General features: G+C 40.8%; 2 protein-coding genes across 2 annotated transcripts; both read left to right on the top strand.

Annotated features, from left to right (window-relative positions):
• The first annotated feature begins 34 nt into the window (after positions 1 to 34).
• Positions 35 to 18,768, top strand: AK6 (adenylate kinase 6). The gene is made up of 5 exons (XM_012462214.2): positions 35 to 121; positions 2,781 to 2,873; positions 15,143 to 15,201; positions 15,300 to 15,445; positions 18,239 to 18,768. Exons 1-5 carry the CDS (start codon positions 94 to 96, stop codon positions 18,429 to 18,431), a joined length of 519 nt encoding a protein of 172 aa, XP_012317637.1. The 5' UTR covers positions 35 to 93; the 3' UTR covers positions 18,432 to 18,768.
• TAF9 (TATA-box binding protein associated factor 9) lies at positions 2,784 to 4,638 on the top strand. The gene is made up of 2 exons (XM_064376027.1): positions 2,784 to 2,873; positions 3,628 to 4,638. The coding sequence occupies exon 2, from the start codon at positions 3,645 to 3,647 to the stop codon at positions 4,434 to 4,436; it is 792 nt and encodes a 263-aa protein (XP_064232097.1). The 5' UTR covers positions 2,784 to 2,873; positions 3,628 to 3,644; the 3' UTR covers positions 4,437 to 4,638.
• Positions 18,769 to 19,872: the final 1,104 nt, after the last annotated feature.

Genomic DNA, 19,872 nt, shown 5'->3' with positions numbered 1-19,872 from the left:
CGTGGGCTCTCGCTGCCGCCCGCCCCTTCCGGCTCCTCCCCATAGTGCAAAGGGCGCTTGAGCGAGGTGATCGGAGCAGTCGCAGCAAGGACCATGTTGCTTCCGAACATTCTGCTCACCGGTCAGGGCGCGCGGCCGGGAGGGGTTGGGCGGGGGCAGGCGAGGTTTATGGAGTGCTCTGGGCCTCGGACGCCGCTCAGTGTCCTGTTTGGAGGCATCCTGGGAGGGACTGGGCGGGGGCAGGCGAGGTTTGTAGAGTACTCTGGGCCTCGGGGCCCGCTCAGTGTCCTGTTTGGAGGCATCCCGGGAGGGATTGGGCGGGGGCAGGCGAGGTTTGTAGAGTGCTCTAGGCCTCGGGGCCCGCTCAGTGTCCGGTTTGGAGGCCTCCCGAGGGCCGCGAGGCGGCTGCAGCGCCCCTGTAGCCGACCCTCGCGGGCTTGGCAGGAGGCGGGGGAGGGGACGCGGAACGTTAATTCCGGTGGCCCGAGACTTCCGGGGGAGGAGGAGAGAGGTCGGCAGATCTAGCTCTCTTGCTTGGCAGTCTGCTTAGTCTTTCTGAATCGGTATTTTGTGTGTAAAATGGGTTGTTGATTCTTTGGGAGGGTTGATTTTGGGATTTTTAGCGAAAAGGCCATATCTGGTCCCCGGTAGAGCTATTAATGGTGGATGCCTCACTCCTTAGGCCTCCCTGGGCCGTATTTTATTTTTTATTTGCTTGTGATAAACGCCTCAGATCAGATTTCGGGAAATGAGTTCAGATGTTTGTGGTGTGACTAAATTACTGTATGCCTTTGTTCAGTTACATCAGAGGTTCCCCCCAACCCCTTAAAGGAGAGGCATCTAGTGAGCATTTCGGGTCGTTTCTCGCGTAGGAGTGGGTCTTTGAAGCCATACTCAGGGTGCGTGTTATCAGTGAAGGAACTAAAATGCTGCGTAACGACTTCAACGAACATTTTAGTCCTGAAAGTGTTTATTAAATTGTAGACCTTTCGTGGAAAAATCTAATGCATGTATATTTTATTGGAACGTACCGAAAAATTAAGACTGAGTTTTGGAAATAAAGCAGTGAAGTTACAGCGTTCATCTAAACATAAGATGGTTGGCAGCGCACAAGACATGTCTGTTTCTGAGAGGTGCCGATTAACCATGCCACAAATAATGTTTAGCATTTAAGATTTCTTAAGTGGAAGATATTACATTTTTTTTGCATGGATCAAACGTAGTGCCCTGGTTATTAATATTGTGTCATTGTCAAAACTCTAAAGTGAGCATTTTATTGAAAACATGTTGAGTCCAGGGCTCAGACTTGGTGAATTATAGTGGACTTGAGGTAACTGTTATTCTTCTGCGTATGGGAACTGGATTATCCCTGTTATCTTTATGCTCAAGTTTAATTTCAGGGATGTTAAACCTGAATAGCAGAAAATTACAAATTTGATCTTGAAATGTAATTATAATAGATATCAGAAGGGGAAGGTAAGAAGCAACGTATAGTATATAGTATTGTCATTTATGTAAAAGGGAATATATGTTGTATTTATGTGTGTATATACAAAGAGTATGTACATACATGTACATTCATATGCAACATAAATAGAGTTTCTCTGGGAAGATATACCTGTATGGGAAACTGGTTCACAGTGGTTGGTTGTCTCTAGGGAAGGGTGCAAGGGGTAAGACTCTTACATTTTAACATGAACAGTTTTTGTTTTGGGACAGAGTCTCATTATGTTGCCCGGGCTGGTCTCGAACTCCTGAGCTTAAGCGATCCCCCTGCCTTGGCCTCCCAAATTGCTGGGATTACAGGCATGAACCACCACACCTGGCTATGAACAGTTTCTTAATCTATTTAAATTAAAGCAAATAGGCCGGGTGGGTGGCTCATGCCTGTAATCCCAGCACTTTGGGAGAGGCAGGTGAGCAGATTGCTTGAGCTCAGCCTGGGCAACATAGCCAAACCCCATCTACAAAAATTAACCAGGGCATGGTGGTACACACCTATGGCCTCATCTACTGGACGTGCTGAGATGGGAGGATTGCTTGAGCCCAGGCGGTCAAGGCTGCAGCGAGAGCCAAGTGCCACTGCACTCCACCTGAGCAACAGAGAGATATCTTGTCTTTAAAAAAAAAAAAAAAAAAGTAAATAAGTAAATGAATGACTGTAATTGATTTGAGGTGGTTAATTTTATTCTGAGCAGTTCCATGGTCGTAGCAGGCAGTTTGAATCTGCATCAGAATCTGCTGAGCCTCACCCTTGAAGGATCAATACACTGGGTGATATTTTGACATTCAGTTAGCTTTGGAAAATTTTTATTAGATCATAGTACATATTGAGGTGGCTCATGCCTGTAATTCCAGCACTTTGGGAGGCTGAGGTGTGGCGTATCACCTGAGGTCAGGAGTTTGAGACCAGCCTGGCCAATATGGGGAAACCGCGTCTCTAAAAATGCAAAAATTAGCTGGGCGTGGTGGCAGATGCCTTTAATTCCAGCCACTCAGGAGACTGAGGCAGGAGAATCACTTGAATCTGGGAGGTGGAGGTTGCAGTGAGTTGAGATTGCACCACTGCATTCCAGCCTGGGTGACAAGAAGGAAACTCCATCTCAAAAAAAAATTTACATATGATTGCTAATTAGAAGGTTTTTCATTTCATTCATCAAGAACCTTAAGAAGGGCAGAGACCAGGGGAGACTCTGTCTCCAAAAAAAAGGGCAGAAGGTGGGCTGCAGTGTGATGAGTAGTATTTCACAAACAGTATTTTTCTGTGGCTTATCTTACAGGTACACCAGGGGTTGGAAAAACCACACTAGGCAAAGAACTTGCATCAAAATCAGGACTGAAATACATTAATGTGGGTGATTTAGCTCGAGAAGGTAAGGGACACTTTGATGTTAGATTTGTTTTTTTTTTTTTTTTTTTAAAAAGTCTGATAGTGGAGTGTTAGTGCTGGGTATTGTCAGAGGGTACAAAAAACAGCTTGCCATTAAAGAATATATACTCTTAGGTAATCCACAGAAATATTAAGTGTCTAATGCTATGTGCTGGTTATTTTGACCATTTTCCCTTCTGTTTTCAAAATGGCTAGCAATTCTTGTGAATAGTTGGGAAGGCTCCTATGAAGAGACTGGATTTAGGATAGGTAGAATGTGAATAAGGAGAATGTTTTTAAGTTGAGCAAACAAAGGTTTGGTACTGCTAAACATGTATATGAGCACAGTGAGTATATTGGTCTCACTGGAAAGAGATTATTTTGAGTACAGGCGTAGGACATGACTATGCTATGGTATCTTAGATTAGTTTGAGATTTGCATGCAACTGCATATATTCTGAGATGATAGATGTTGTTATTTATTTTACCCTGTTTTCCCCTAATCTTTTATTGCTCCCTTATTTGTGTCTTCATCTTTTTATAGTCAACAATGATTTGTACGTGGTAGGAACTCAATAAATTTAAATAAAGGGACTTAAAGTATGCCTCATTAAAATTAAGAAAACATAGTTTGATTTTTTTAAAAAATATTTTACAGTTTAACATAGATTTAAAATTTTTTAAGTTCCTGACAGTTGCTACTAAAGTAACTATTTCAGATTGATCTAATGTACATATTTTTTTCAAATGATCTAAAGTCTGATCATCGGATATCATGGAGTCTGGCAAGATGGCTTCTCCCAAGAGCATGCCGAAAGATGCACAGATGATGGCACAAATCCTGAAGGATATGGGGATTACAGAATATGAGCCAAGAGTTATAAATCAGATGTTGGAGTTTGCCTTCCGATATGTGACCACAATTCTAGATGATGCAAAAATTTATTCAAGCCATGCTAAGAAAGCTACTGTTGATGCAGATGATGTGCGATTGGCAATCCAGTGCCGCGCTGACCAGTCTTTTACCTCTCCTCCCCCAAGAGATTTTTTATTAGATATCGCAAGGCAAAGAAATCAAACGCCTTTGCCATTAATCAAGCCATATTCAGGTCCTAGGTTGCCACCTGATAGGTATTGCTTAACAGCTCCAAACTATAGGCTGAAATCTTTACAGAAAAAGGCATCAGCTTCTGCAGGAAGAATAACAGTCCCGCGGTTAAGTGTTGGTTCAGTTACTAGCAGACCAAGTACTCCCACACTAGGCACACCAACCCCACAGACCATGTCTGTTTCAACTAAAGTGGGGACTCCCATGTCCCTCACGGGACAAAGGTTTACAGTACAGATGCCTACATCGCAGTCTCCAGCTGTAAAAGCTTCAATTCCTGCAACTTCAGCAGTTCAGAATGTTCTCATTAATCCATCATTAATTGGGTCCAAAAACATTCTTATTACCACTAATATGGTGTCATCACAAAATACTGCCAGTGAATCATCAAATGCATTGAAAAGAAAACATGAAGATGATGATGATGATGATGATGACGACGACTATGATAATTTGTAATCTAGCTTTGCTGCATGTAACGTGTACTTGATCTTGAATTTATTGTACTGATATTAAACATGCATGCTGGATGTTTTCAAGTTGTGTTTTAGAAAACTTTAATAATATTTAATGAGTAAATACAATTACCATACTTTTCAATTTAAATGAAGGTTCAGCCTTAAAAGTGTAAGAAAAATAAAGTTGTCATTCATTAACTTGATTGTTGGTGCTTTGGCAATTATGTTTTTAAAAGCAGTATTCTCCCTGTTGTCACCAAGAGGAGTAACAGTTGACAGTTGCAGCAGCTTGTAGTACTGCATTCTGTTATTACCATTAGCATGTCACCTAAAGTGTCTTCAGATAGATAGATCATAGCAGGCTCTCTAGTGTGTATGTCACTCTTGTGATCCATTCTCTCAGATTGCTGAAGTATAACCATGACTCCTCTTTGGAGAGACCACGTGGTTAGGATTTTTATTCATAGTGAATTCTTACCTGCTTTGATTATCTTTCTCAATCACCAAACTTCCTAGGTCCCATTTTTCTGTCCCTTTGGTTATATTAAGAACCCTTATTGTCTCCCAGTATGTCTCCACTTAAAAAATTATCAGTGTCTCTTTTTGCAGGTTTTGAGCATCTTTGTTCTTCATATTCCTGGTACTATAAGCCAGTACCATGTTCACTTTTGATCCAGGTCTGATAATTAGGTTATAGTTTATATATATATTTTTTATATTTTTGAGCTGGAGTCTCACTCTTGTCACCCAGGCTGGAGGGCAGTGGCACAATCTTGGCTCACTGCAGCCTCCACCCCCCTAGGTTCAAGCAGTTCTCTTGCCTCCGCCCTGAGTAGCTGAGATTACAGGCATGTGCCACCACGCCCAGCTAATTTTTGTATTTTTAGTAGATGCGGGGTTTCACCACTTTGGACAGGCTGGTCTTGAACTCCTGACCTCGTGATCCGCCTGCCTCAGCCTCCCAAAGTGCTGGGATTACAGGCGTGAGCCACTGCCCCTGACGGTCTATATATTTTTTATTTTTTTATTTTTTTTTGCCCAAAAGAACATAATTTCTCAAGGTTGTAGTTTCTAAAACTTAGATCTTTATTTGCTATCATACAGCTACTCGTTTTCCATTTTATTTTATTTCTTGAGATGGAATCTTGCTGTGTTGCCTGGGTGGAGTGCAGTGGCACAATCTCAGCTCACTGCAGCCTCCATGTCCTAGGTTCAAGCTATTCTTATACCTCAGCCTCTGGAGTAGCCAGAATTACAGGCGTGTACCACCATACCTTGCTAATTTTTCTATGTTTAGTAGAGATGGGCTTTCACCATGTCCAGGCTGGTTTTGAACTCCTGGCCTCAAGTGATCCACTCACCTCGGCCTCCCAAAGTGCTGGGATTACAGGTGTGAGCTACTGCACCTGGCCTTTCCATCTTACATATCTATATGAAATCTGGTTTTGTTCCTCACTATTGCACGCTACCTTTCTGAGTCACACAATAGTCAATTTCATTTATGCATTCCAATGTTACTTTCACTCAATTTAACATTTCTAAAATAATAATAGCATTGAGAGCAATGATAACACCAGACCAAGGACAATCCAGTATGAGGCACTTGTCTTCCTCTTCTTTGGGTTCTCTCCTACCTGTACTCACACCATTTCATTTGGTTGAGACAAGAGTCTTGCTGTGTTGCCCATGCTAGAGTGTGGTGGCCTGATGATAGCTCATTGCATCCTTGAACTCCTGGGCTCAAGTGATCATCCTGCCTCAGCCTCCCTGGTAGCTGGGACTACAGGCACACACCACCCTGCCCAGCTAATTTAAAGGTTTTTTTTTTTTTGCAGAGATAGGGTCTGGCTTTGTTGCCCAGGCTGGTTTATTCCTGGGCTCAAGTGATCCTTCTGCCTTAGCCTCCCAACATGCTTGGATTACAGACATGAGCCACTGTACCTGGGGTACTCAAACACCATTTCAGTCAGTTGTGTATAGTCCCAACCATCCTCTTTGTTCTTTATTTGTGAGATTATTTCATGAAATAGGATCTAAGTGTTAAAGGAAAAGTGTTTTTTCCTCCCTTCTGTAATGCCAGATAAAGGATTTCTGATCTGACTTGACCTGGAGTTTGATGAAGGTACTTTGTGGCTTTTTTTTCATTTTTTTTTCCCTTTGTTTTTGAGACAAGGTCTTGCTCTGTGGCCCTGGCTGGAGTACAGTGGCACAGTTTCCCCTCACTGCAACCTCAGCCTCCCAGGCTCAAATGATCCTCCCACCTCAGCTTCCCCAGTAGCTGGGACTATAGACAAGGCCTCACTGTGTTACCCAGGCTGGTCTCCCATTCCCAGGCTCAAGTGATTCTCCCACTTTGGCCTCCCAAAAGTGCTGGGATTACAGGTGTTAGCCATTGCGCCAGGCCTGGTGAGGTACTTGTAAGGTTTAACATGCCAGATTTTTTAACCCAGATCCTGTTTGAATATATCTGGAGATATTCTGAGGCATCCAAACTCATTTTTATTTCAAGTTGTGATGTATTAAGGGAAACCAGGCAATCATCTATAATGCAGTGTTTCTCAACTAGGTGATTTTTGCCCTTTGAGAGTGTATGTGTGAAGACGTTTTTGGTTGTGTGGAGGGGGAGGTGATGGCCAGATTTACTACTGCCATCTAGTGATTAGTGGCTAGGGATTCTACCACAGATCCTACAGATCACAGGACAGTCCCCTGTCTCCCCTAATAACAATTACCAGACTCAAAATGTCATTCGTAACAAGGTTGAGAAACCTTGCTGTAAATAAATGAGACTTATTCTGATGTTCACTAAAGTCAGAAAAAAACAAGACTTTAAGAAAACCCTAATTTTAAACATATTTCTAAAAGTTTAGTATCATCCTAGTGATCATGTGGAATTGCAGTAGTAGTTGAGAGAGTTATCTTTACTCTTGAAACCAAGGCAAAAAAAATTAGGTGGGGAATTAAGTTTAAGAAAACTGGCTGGGCATGGTGGCTCATGCCTATAAATTCCAGCACTTTGGCCTGATGTGGTGGCTCATGCCTGTAATCCCAGCATTTTGGGAAGCTGAGGCGGGTGGATCACCTAAGGTCAGAAGTTCAACACCAAACCCCGGCCAACATAGTGAAACCCCATCTCTACTAAAAATACAAAAAATTAGCCGGGTATGGTGGTGGGCGACTGTAATCTCAACTACTTAGGAGGCTGAGACAGGAGAATCACTTGAAGCCAGGAGGCAGAGGCTGCAGTCAGCCGAGATGATGTCACTGCATTCCAGCCTGGGCAAGACAGAGTGAGACACTGTCTCAAAAAAAAAAAAATCAGTTGGGCATTGCTGCAGGCGCCTGTAATCCCAGCTGCTCGGGAGGCTGAGGCAGGAGAATCATTTGAACCTGAGAGGCAGTGGTTATAGTGAGCCAAGATCATGCCACTGTACTCTAGGCTGGGTAACAGAAGGAGACTGTCTCAATTAAAAAAAAAAAGCTATTAAGAGTCTTACTGTGGTATGAATATAAAAATGCTTCTCTTTTATTTATTTGTTTTTTGAGACAGAGTCTGTTACCCAGGCTGGAGTGCAGTGGTGAGATCTTGGCTCACTGCAGCCTCTACCTCCTGGGTTCAAGCGATTCTCCTGCCTCAGCCTCCTGAGTAGCTGGGATTACGGGCATGCACCACCAAGCCCGGCTAATTTTTGTATTTTTAGTAGAGATGGGTTTTCACCATGTTAGTCGGGCAGGTTTCTAACTTCTGACCTTGTGATCCGCCTGCCTCAGCTTCCCAAAGTGCTGGGATTACAGACGTGAGCCACTGTGCTCAGCCCGTAAGAATGCTTTTCTTATTACTATTCTCACAGTCTGAAGACACCTGCTCACTTGATATCCTATCCTATACACAATCATGTAAGTATACTCTTGCTAGCATCCTTAATTTTCCTGGCACCAGTTTTTCAGTCTTTGGCCTCTGTTCCTAAATGCAGGATACCATAGGTCTAGACAAAGTAATATATTGACATTGGATCCATTTCCAATAGAAATTGTAAAGCATAGCTTAGCCTTCAACACTTAGAATCTTGATATATCTCTAACCCAGGGGTTGGCAAGCTACTGTTGTTTTTGTATGACTTCTGAGCTAAAGACTAGCCTGTAAAGTGTAAGGTATTTATTATCTGGCCTTTTACAGAAAGAAAAAATGCTGTTCCCTGTTCTGTTCTTTTCTGAATCCCATTTTTCCTCTCCCCTTATCAACTCCCACTGCAAGTCTTAGAAACTATTCTTCTATTGGCCTCTCTGACACTGCTCTCTCCCCATCTTTGCATCTGGTCCTTCCCCTTCCACCTGTTTCCCCCATGATTTCATTGCAGCCATCTTGTAATTCTGCCCCTCCTACTAGTAATCTCACTCACTCAGGACTAGTCACTCCCTTGTGCTGATGACTCTTAAATTTATAATTAAAACAGCTCAATTTCTAGATACCTATTAGACATAACCATCTGAATAGTTCCCAGATGTTTACAGCTCTAAATGAGTATGTTTAAAGCACATGCTCTGAAGGCATCCTTGACTGTACTTGCCCACTCCTGTGATTTCTACCTCCCAAACATGTAAATACACATCACTCTCTCCACACAGATCCACTTGGCCTTTAAATCTTTATGGTTTCTCTGACACATCCCTACTGTACCCCTATTCCATCAAAACCACTGGTGCTGTGCCTAGAATCCTACCTAGAATCTCCTATTTGACCTCTTCAGTATCTCTTTCCTTCCTCATCTACACTATTGTTTCCTTAAAAGCGAGGAAGGAGAATGACATGATTTAAACTTTTTACGCACATAGTCCATCCTCCTTAAGGAAATACAGGAAATTTTTATAAAATGTCCACTGTCTACCAGCAGCCGTTCTCTCCCCTATGTCCCCTTCAGTGTACTCTACCCTATTATTCTCAAAACACTAGGAATTTTCCACCTCGAGTCTTTATGCATGCTGTTCTCTTTATAGGTTCCCTTACCTTCCTTACAACTCCTTAGAGGCCCAATGTCAGTGTCTTATCTTTGGCTCTCTAACTTCACTATGCAGAATTAATTGCCCTTTTCTCTCCACATAAAAAGCCAGGTATTTTAAAGACACCCAATCATTCTAAACCAGTTAATTTCTTGTTCTAATTGCTTTAGAGTTACCAGCTTCTTGTTGAGTTGAGGTAAATATGGTGAATATGTTTCCAAAAGAAGAAATAAGAAAATATTTCAAGTATTGGCAGCAGTGTCAAAATAATTAGCATCCCAATACGATTAAAGAACAGCTTTCACTTGAGTGTATATAAGTTCTAGGATGGCAGTTAAACATAATGTCATGATTATACAGTTTGACAAAGAGCAGTAGCTGGGAAGGTTTTTTAAGGTAAGAATGAGCTTTAAAAAAAATTGGGGGGCCGGGCGTGGTGGCTCAGGCCTGTAATCCCAGCACTTTGGGAGGCCAAGGCGGGTGGATCACAAAGTCAAGAGATCGAGACCATCCTGGTCGACATGGTGAAACCCCATCTCTACTAAAAATACAAAAAATTAGCTGGGCATGGTGGCACGTGCCTGTAATCCCAGCTACTCAGGAGGCTGAGGCAGGAGAATTGCCTGAACCCAGGAGGCGGAGGTTGCGGTGAGCCGAGATCACGCCATTGCACTCCAGCCTGGGTAACGAGAGAAACTCCGTCTCAAAAAAAAAAAAAAAAAAAAAAAAAAAATTGAGGGTGGGAAGGTGGAGCCTGGCTCTGTGGTTCATGCCTGTAATCTCAGCACTTTGGGAGGCCAAGGCGGGTGGATCACCTGAGGTTAGGAGTTCCAGGCCAGACTGGCCAACATGGTAAAATCTTGTTTCTACTAAACATAAAAATTAGCCAGGTGTGGTGGCAGGCACCTGTAATCCTAGCTACTCGGGAGGCTGAGGCAGGAGAATCACTTGAACCCAGGAGGGAGAGGTTGCAGTGAGCCAGGGTCTCGCCATTTAACTCTAGCCCCACAGTTGATTTTTTTTCTGCAAGTAATATATCTGTACCTGGAATTAAAACAAAAGTCACAAAACTTTGTTTAGAAAGTTGACTTAATTTTCTGATCTCTTGGTCCTTTAATCAAATCAAACTCTGATCTTTGCTTAAGATCCTATGTATAGGCAAGTATAAATTTGGCTTCCAGTTGAAACTTTCTAAAGTAGCCTCAGTTTACCTGACCCCTTACCACTTATTTTCTCATTGTTATTTACCTCCTTTGAAATGGCCTGCCCCTTCCTAGTCTCTAACTTTGACTATCTTGTCTTCCCTAGTGTTTTTTTTTTTTTTTTTTGAGGCGGAGTTTCGCTCGTTACCCAGGCTGGAGTGCAATGGCGCGATCTCGGCTCACCGCAACCTCCGCCTCCTGGGTTCAGGCAATTCTCCTGCCTCAGCCTCCTGAGTAGCTGGGATTACAGGCACGCGCCACCATGCCCAGCTAATTTTTTGTATTAGTAGAGACGGGGTTTCACCATGTTGACCAGGACGGTCTCGATCTCTTGACCTCGTGATCCACCCGTCTCGGCCTCCCAAAGTGCTGGGATTACAGGCTTGAGCCACCGCGCCCGGCCCCTAGTGTGTTTTTTTAATGTATCTAACTATTGCAAGTCTCTGCTTAGACGTCACTTCCTCCAGGAAGCCTCCCTTAATATCCCAAGTTTATGTTAGGTGTCCATCCTTATTGCTCCCATGTCACCATGAACTGTAACATTAAAATATTATAATTTCCAGGTGACTTGTCTGTCTTCTCCCACTTTATTTTAAACTCTTTGAAGGAAGGATTGTTTGTCTTCTTGTTCACTTTATCAGTTATGTCCTCATTATCCCTTAGGTCACTGGTATGTGGTATTTGGTGAATGTTTTGGGGAATGAGTGTTTATATTTTTATTTGTTTTTTTGGTTTTTAAAATTTTTCTTCATTTATTTATTTTCTTTCTCTTTTTAAAAATTTAATTATTTGTTTGGTTTGTGTGAATGAGTGTTGACAAGTTTGGATTACAGCTGAGCGCAATGGCACATGCAGTCGCAGCACTTTGGGAGGCCAAGGCAGGCAGATCACTTGAGCTCAGGAGTTCGAGACCAGCCTGGGCAACATGGTGAGACCCTGTCTCTACAAAAAATACAAAAATTAGCCAGACATGGTGGGAAACACCTATAGTCCCAGATACTTGGTGGGGCTGAAGCTAGAAAATAACGTGAACCCAGGAGGCTGAGGCTGGAGTGAGCTAAAATTGCGCCACTGCACTCCAGCCTGGGTGACAGAGTGAAACCCTGTCTCAAAAATAATAAAAGTTTATATTACACTATTTTATTAAAACAGATTAACATGGCTGGGTGTGGTGGCTCACACCTGTAATCCCAGCACTTTGGGAGGCTGAGGTGGGTAGATCACTTGAGGTCCAAAGTTTGAAACTAGCCTGGCCACCATGGTGAAACCCCATCTCTATTAAAATTAGTCGGGCATGATGGCACGTGCCTGTAATTCCAGCTACTCCGGAGGCTGAGGCCGAAGCAGGAGAATTGCTTGAGTCCAGGAGGTGGAGGTTGCGGTGAGCCAAGATCGCACCACTGCACTCCGGCCTGGGCAACAGAGCGAGATTCTGTGTCAAAAAAAAAAAAAAGTAAATAAAAATAAAATATATTAACATGATTTAAGAAATTCTGCCCTTCAGCATTAGTATAAATACTTTAATCCTGGCTGGGCATGGTGGCTCACACCTATAATCTTAACACGTTGGGAGGCCGAGGCAGAAGGATTACTTGAACCCAGGCGTTCAAGACCAGCCTGGGCAACATAAGGAGACCTCATCTCTACAAAAAATACAAAAATTCACCTCTACAAAGAACAAAAAAATTAACCAGGTGTGGTGGCACATGCCTGTAGTCCCAGCTACTCGGGAGGCTGAGATGGGAGAGTCACTTGAGCCCAGGAGGTTGAGGCTAGTGCTGTGATTGTGCCACTGCACTCTAGACTGAGCAACAGAATGAGACTCTATCCATATAAAAATAAAGACTTTTATCCTAAAAGTTGACACATCTATTTTAGATAGCATATGTTGGTTCAAGTCATCCTTTACTATTTTTTTAAGACAGACTCTTGCTCTGTCACTCAGGCTGGAGTGCAGTGGCATGATAGCTCACAGCAACCTCAGCCTCCTGAGTAGCTGGGATTACAGGCGCCCACCACGATACCGGGCTAATTTTTGTATTTTAGTAGAGAGGGGGTTTCACCACGTTGGCCAGGCTGGTCTCCAACTCCTGACCTCAGGAGATCCACCTGCCTTGGCCTCCCAAAGTGCTCAGATTACAAGTGTGAGCCACCATGCCCGGCCAAAGACATCTTTTAAAAGTAAAGATTTAAAGTATGAAGATTACCGCCTAGCACAGAATCAGCTGTATTCTTAGATTTTATGGTACAGTGAAAAAACACACAATATTGTAAAAATAGTATATGGAAAAATACTCTAATCCTACTATTTTCATCTTTTGTTTTTCTTCTTTGTCCCTAGTAAAGACAACTTTGAATTCTGCTTTTTATGTTTTACACTTGTATATGTGAGCATTTATCATGTTGCTGCCTAGTCTGTATTACATAGTATTGTTAAACTATGTTAACTGTAATACTATAACTCTAATACTTATTTACTTGTGTTTAATTACATGATATTTTATAAAGTTGGTAAACCAAGCTTTAACTATTTCCTTATTGTTCAGCATTTTTTATTATTTTCTAGTTTTGTCCAATTAGACATTAAATGGTAGAGTAAATCGCTAAATGGATTGAACGTATAACTGGCATAAATACAGACTCATTTTAATTTGCATCTCTTTAATAGCTAGAAAAGTTCAGTATTTTTTCATGTGTGTTTACTTTTTTCCACTTTTCCATCTTGTGTGAATTCTTGTTTATTGAGCAATTTATTGTTATTTTGGTTTTAAGGTCTTTATATTATCTACATTTCAATCCTTTGTCATTTTTCCCATTCTGTTACTTTTCTTAGAGTTTTATTATTTCTCAAGGAAGAGAGAGTCAACATTTTAAATGACTGGATCAGTCTTTTTATTCTGCCACTCAACAAATTCAAATGAATCATTCCTTTATAGATCCATCTGGAGTTTGTATTATAAAGGATTTAGATTGTTTTCTAAATTGTTACCCAGTTTTCTTTACACCAAGACAGTTTAATTTTTTAGATTTAGAGAGTTTCTGGTAGGCGAGGAATAGCCCGAGGAGGCAGAGGCCACACTAGGGTGGTAGAAAGGTGGTTTATGTGCGCAGAATCAGTCCACAGACCCTCCAAGCAAGACAAGGAGTTACAACTGCCTCAGTGCCCTCCAGTGACCATCAGACTACTCCTGTGTCCCTTCAGAACTTAGGTTCATTTTAACCTCATTTCAACCCATACCAAAATATTAAGGGGAAAGAAGTGGGAAGACTGCTATATAACATGCTCTCAGAGGTGGCTAATGGATGATCTAAGCCTACCTTAGATTAATACCTCCTAGCAGCTGGGGGTAAGGGTAAGATGGTATGTCTTACCTCCTGAAAGAAAACTTTTGAAAGCCAGCTGTGATTTGTTGGAAAGTTCTTATGTTAAGTTTAAATTTGCCTCCTTTGTAACTTTGTACATTACTTTTGTTTTGCCTTCTGAAATAAGACTATTTAACTCTTATGAGGAATGGCAGTTTGGGATGCTAGAAATCTAGAAGTAAAGATACTGTTCAGGAGCATCTGGGTCCTGACCCTTCTCAATCCCCATGAGGATGTGAGCTCAGTGACAGAAGGTTCATTTCTGAAATCAAGAATCTGTTACTACTTTTTCTTTCTTTTTTTTTTTTTGAGATGGAGTTTCGCTCTTGTTACCCAGGCTGGAGTGCAATGGCGCGATCTCGGCTCACCGCAACCTCTGCCTCCTGGGTTCAGGCAATTCTCCTGCCTCAGCCTCCTGAGTAGCTGGGATTTTTCTTTCTTTTTTTGAGACAGGGTCTTGCTCTGTCACCCAGCCTGGAGTACAGTGCTATGATTTCAGCTCACTGTAACCTCCGCCTCCCAGACTCACGCAATCCTCCCACCTCAGCCTCCCAAGTAACTATGACTACAGGTGTGCACCACCATGCCTGGCTAATTTTTTTTTTTTTTCCTGTAGAGACAGGGTCTCAACATGTTTCCCAGGCTGGTCTTGAACTCCTGGGCTCAAGCGATCCTCCTACCTCGGACTCCCAAAATGCTGGGATTACAAGCGCAAAGCCACCACGCCTGGCCTGTTACTGCTTTTGATAAATTAATCTGCTTTTAATGTATTTGAGTGTGTTTGTATCTGTTCAGGTGTTTCCTCTTCCCACCAATCTGTAGTTTAACAAAAACAATGTAGTCTGCTTCTACTAATAGCCCCACAAATTCTGAAGTTGGCTATTCACTCTTTTTAGTTGGTTTCAGTTTTGACATTTAAAGCAGTTTCAAATACATTGCTATTCAAGCTTCTCTCTAGACAAAATTCTAATTCATCAGTCAGTATGGCTCCTTTATATTTGGTGTCTATGTGACATTTATTTTGTTAGTATTTAAAAGAACAATTGATAATACATTTCCTTTTCTAAAGTCTAGAAATAGTTGAAAATTACTTAAAGTTTCTTAGAAAATACTATTTTAACAAGCAATTCTAAATCTCTTTTAGAACAATTATATGATGGCTATGATGAAGAGTATGATTGTCCCATTTTAGATGAAGACAGAGTAAGTATGACTTTTTCACAAAGTATGCATTTGTTGAATTTAATATGGAAGTTGACTTCAGTTTTCTTAAGAAGCATTTTTTTTAACTTTTCTTACAGGTAGTTGATGAGTTAGATAACCAAATGAGAGAAGGTGGAGTTATTGTTGATTACCATGGTTGTGATTTCTTCCCTGAACGCTGGTTTCATATAGTTTTTGTGCTGAGAACAGATACCAATGTATTGTACGAAAGACTTGAAACAAGGTAAGAAAGGAAAAACATCAGATTCTTAAAGCATAGTATTAACTTTTATTCAGATTCCTGAAATTGACCAGTAGTACCATGATAAAGGGTTTTTGGTTTTTGTTTTTGTGGTTTTTTTTGAGACAAAGTCTCCCTCTGTCAACCTGGCTGGAAGGCAGTGGTGTGATCTCGGCTCACTCCACCTCCACCTCTCTGGTTCAAGCAAGTCTCATGCCTCAGCCTCCTGACTAACTGAGACCACAGGCACATGCCACCATGCCTGGCTAATTTTTGTATTTTTTGTAGAGATGGGGTCTCGCCATGTTGCCCAGACTGGTCTCAAACTCCTGGGCTCAAGCAATCTGCCCACCTCGGCCTTCCAAAGTCCTGGGGTTACAGGTGTGAGTCACAGCACCCAGCTAATAAAGGATTTTATTTGAAAATATGACTACTTTAAAATATGGGCAGTACTTTCTGAGTAAATTAACATCTCAACTGACAAATCTGATTAAGTAAAATGTACTATGTAGAAACCCGATTTAGCCATGTTTTTTTCTTTGATGTAAAAATCCTTGCTAGGAAAACAGCCAAATCTCTAACATACTCTTTGCTTACTGACTGTACTTCCTCATTTTATCCCCACATCAGGAATGGGAAAGCTTATGAAAAACTAACAAAATAAACCAGCATTTCACAATCTTTACCAGATACCTGAGTTAAACCCACAAATGGAGCATCAGATTTAATGCAGAAGAACCAATAATAAAGAGAAACTTTTAGGAAAGTCTTTTTTCCCCACTGTCTTTTGATCAAAGCTGTGGGAATATGGGGATTCTAGAGAATTTAGAGGGCAATCTCAGAAAGGAAAGCTCCAGAATTTTGCTTAAGGTCAGAGACAGAATTTGTGGTTTTCACTGATTAGAGTCAACTCTGACTAACCACTATTGTTTGGGATACTTGTAAAATCCTTGCACAGAATAGTATGGTACCAAATATACGTATAAAAGAAGTTAAATTGGGGCTAGACCTAAAACTTACTTTCTTTAGGCAGTGAAAAGCCATTAAAAGTTTTGGGGCAGAGAAGTAATAGAGACTATATAGTACATATATATGGTACATATGCCTTTTTTCAATCAAGACAAATTAAAATTTTGATTAAAAAGTTACTGTTTTACATATATAGCCAAGGGTATGACTAAAGTATAAAAAAAACTATGAGAGAGCTAGTTAGTATTTTTAACTATTGAAAAGGTTATAAAAAAGTAACAGCTTTAGGCTGGGCATGGTTGAGTGGTCGGGGGAAGGCAGGATGGCTCACATCTCACATGTATAATCCCAGCAATTTGGGAGGCTGAGGCAAGATGATTGCTTGAGCCCCAGAGTTTGAGACCAGCCTGGGCAACATAGCAAGACCCAGGTCTCTACAAAAAAATAAAAAATTTAGCCAAGTGTGGTGGCATGCACCTGTGGTCCCAGCTCTTTGGAGGCTGAGATGGGAGGAATGCTTGAGCTTGGGAGGTTGAGGCTGCAGTGAGCCATGACTGCACCACTGCACTCCAGCCTGCTTGACAAAGCAAGACTCTGTCTCAAAAACAGCAACCAAAAACCAAAAATAATCTACCTTATTGAGATTTAATTTACATTCATCCATTTAAAGTACATAATTCAGGGTTTTTTTTCCAGTTTTATGGATACACAATAGGTGTATATATCAGTTGTTCAGTTGTTTTTTTGTATATCAAAAAGTTATACAATCATTACCACAACCGATTTTAGAAAATTTGTCACCCCAAAAGAAACCCCATACCCAGTAGTAGTCACTCCCCACTTAACCCTCAGTTCCCCAGCCCTAGGTAACCAATCATCTACTTTCTATCTTTATGGATTTGTCTATACTAGACATTTCATATAAATGAAATCATACAGGATATGGACTTTTATATCTATCTTCTTTCAATTAGTATGTTTTCAAGGTTTATTTATGTTGTAGCATGTACCAGTACTTCATTCCTTTTTATTGCCAAATACTATTCCCTTATATGGACATATCATTTTTAAAATACATTTATCAGGTTGTGGACATTTGGGTTGTTTCTACTTTTTGGCTGTTATGAATATTGTATCTATAAACATTTTTGCACATGTTTTTGTGTGGACATCATGTGTTTATTTCTTTTGTTTATATATCTAGGAATTGAATTCCTGGGTAATATGGAAACTTTTTATTTGACCCTTTGAATAACTGCCAAATTGTTTTCCTTAGTGGCTGCATCATCTTATATTCATACTATCTGTGTATGAGAGTTCTAATTTCTGCATATCCTCACCAACACCTGTTATTGTTCATCTTTTGGTTGTAGTCATCCATGTGAATTGTAATTTTGATTTGCATTTCCTTGATCGCTAGAGATGCTGAACATCTTTTCATGTGCTTATTAGACAGTTGTGTATCTTCCTTGGAGAAATACTCAGAACCTTTGCTCAGGTTTTCATTGGGTTACACATCTTTTTATTACTAAGTTACGGGAGTTATGCTAAAAATTCAGTGGGAATTTATTGAATAGTTGACAAATTGTGGGAGGAAAAATTCAGACAAATCTAAATGTTGGGCTCATGATCCTTAGTTAACCCTAGTATCAATAAACTTTATAGTATAAACAAGTATCAGTCTTTCCTCTCTAGGTGAAGAGACCATGATAAGTGTCTCTGTAATTTTTTATGTATTTGAAAGTATCCAGTTTCTGGTATGTTTCTAAAACTCCAATTAATGCCACTTACTTTTCTTTTCGTTTGCTTAACCTCCCTGCCTTCTAGGGGTTATAATGAGAAGAAACTAACAGACAATATTCAGTGTGAGATTTTTCAAGTTATTTATGAAGAAGCCACAGAATCCTACAAGGAAGAAATCGTGCATCAGCTGCCTAGCAATAAACCAGAAGAGCTAGAAAATAATGTAGATCAGATCTTGAAATGGATTGAGCAGTGGATCAAAGATCATAACTCTTGACTTACAAGGCTAGCTACTTTATAATCACTCTTGTTGATATCTCTCTGCCAACATCATAGAAATTGTTCAGATATCATTAACACTTTATTAAAATTACCTTGCAGGACTAGCAGGTGGATAGTATATAGGTTTATGCCTGTGTTTCTTTTTCTCCATGAGAAAGCTAAACATCTGAAATATAATGAATATAGCATTATTAAGGACTGAGGCAAAAACTGTGATTTTAATACTTAAATTGCTAAAGATAAATAAATCTGACAAAATGGGTGGATATCTTTTAATTTTATTACATACAAAAATACAGATGATTGCTTAAAATAAAACTAAAGATAAAGCATCATAGTATTCCTTTTTTCTTTCTTTAAATTAGAGAAAAAGGGAAGTGTTGTACTCTATACAAAATTCAAAAGGTATAAAAAGTGTTGAAAAGTTAGATCTCCCTTCCAGACCACCCTGTTCCCAGGCACCACAGGTTCCTTCCCTTTAGGAAATAATGTTACTGGTTTCTCATATGTCTTTTCAGAGGTTTTATGCCTGCACAGTGTATATATATGTGTGTACATTTCTTTTTTTTTTTTTTGAGACGGAGCTTCGCTCGTTACCCAGGCTGGAGTGCAATGGCGCGATCTCGGCTCACCGCAACCTCCGCCTCCTGGGTTCAGGCAATTCTCCTGCATCAGCCTCCTGAGTAGCTGGGATTACAGGCACGTGCCACCATGCCCAGCTAATTTTTTGTATTAGTAGAGACGGGGTTTCACCATGTTGACCAGGATGGTCTCGATCTCTTGACCTCGTGATCCACCCGCCTCGGCCTCTCAAAGTGCTGGGATTATAGGCGTGAGCCACCGCGCCCGGCTGTGTGTACATTGTTAAAAGAATATAATAGTATATTGTGCACACTATTCTGTACCTTTATTCACTTAATGTATTTCATCCTCTTAGTATATCTTATATATCATCATGTGTATCATCTCAGTACAGACCTCCCTCTTCTTTTTTTTAGTTGAGATATACATATCATATGATAAAATTTACCATTTTAAAGTGTATAATTAGAACCAGGTATAGTGGCTTATGCCTGTAATCCCAGCAGCTGGTGAGGCCTAGGTGGAGAATGGCTTGAGACAGGAGTTCAAGACCAGCCTGGGCAATATAGCGAGACCTCAGACTCTAAAAATAAACATAAATAAAATTTACAATCCATTGGTTTTTAGCTTATTAACCAGGTCATGTAACTGTCACCACTGTGAGGGAAGCAGTGATGCTAAAGGGAAATCTTATACCCTTCAGCAGTCACTCTCTGTTCTCTCCTCCTCATCCCCTTGCAGTCACTAGTCTACTTTCTGTCTCTATGGATTTGTGTATTCTGGATATTTCATATCAATGGGATTATGCAATATGTGGCCTTTTGTGTCCAGTTTCTTTCACTTAGCATAGTGTT

Source organism: Aotus nancymaae, unplaced genomic scaffold (genome assembly GCF_030222135.1).
Source record: "Aotus nancymaae isolate 86718 unplaced genomic scaffold, 86718_ANA_hifiasm-v0.15.2.pri h1tg000014l, whole genome shotgun sequence".
NCBI classification, from domain to species: domain Eukaryota; kingdom Metazoa; phylum Chordata; class Mammalia; order Primates; family Aotidae; genus Aotus; species Aotus nancymaae.
Note: the sequence above shows the minus strand (reverse complement) of the source record. Positions and strands in the feature narration are given on the sequence as shown.

Bases quoted from the DNA above. Each gene is read 5' to 3' on its own strand.
- AK6 (XM_012462214.2), top strand. From the start codon at position 94: ATGTTGCTTCCGAACATTCTGCTCACCG. The intron at 122-2,780 runs GTCAGGGCGCGC...CTTATCTTACAG, and splicing joins TCCGAACATTCTGCTCACCG to GTACACCAGGGGTTGGAAAA. The intron at 2,874-15,142 runs GTAAGGGACACT...AATCTCTTTTAG, and splicing joins GGGTGATTTAGCTCGAGAAG to AACAATTATATGATGGCTAT.
- TAF9 (XM_064376027.1), top strand. From the start codon at position 3,645: ATGGAGTCTGGCAAGATGGCTTCTCCCAAGAGCATGCCGAAAGATGCA.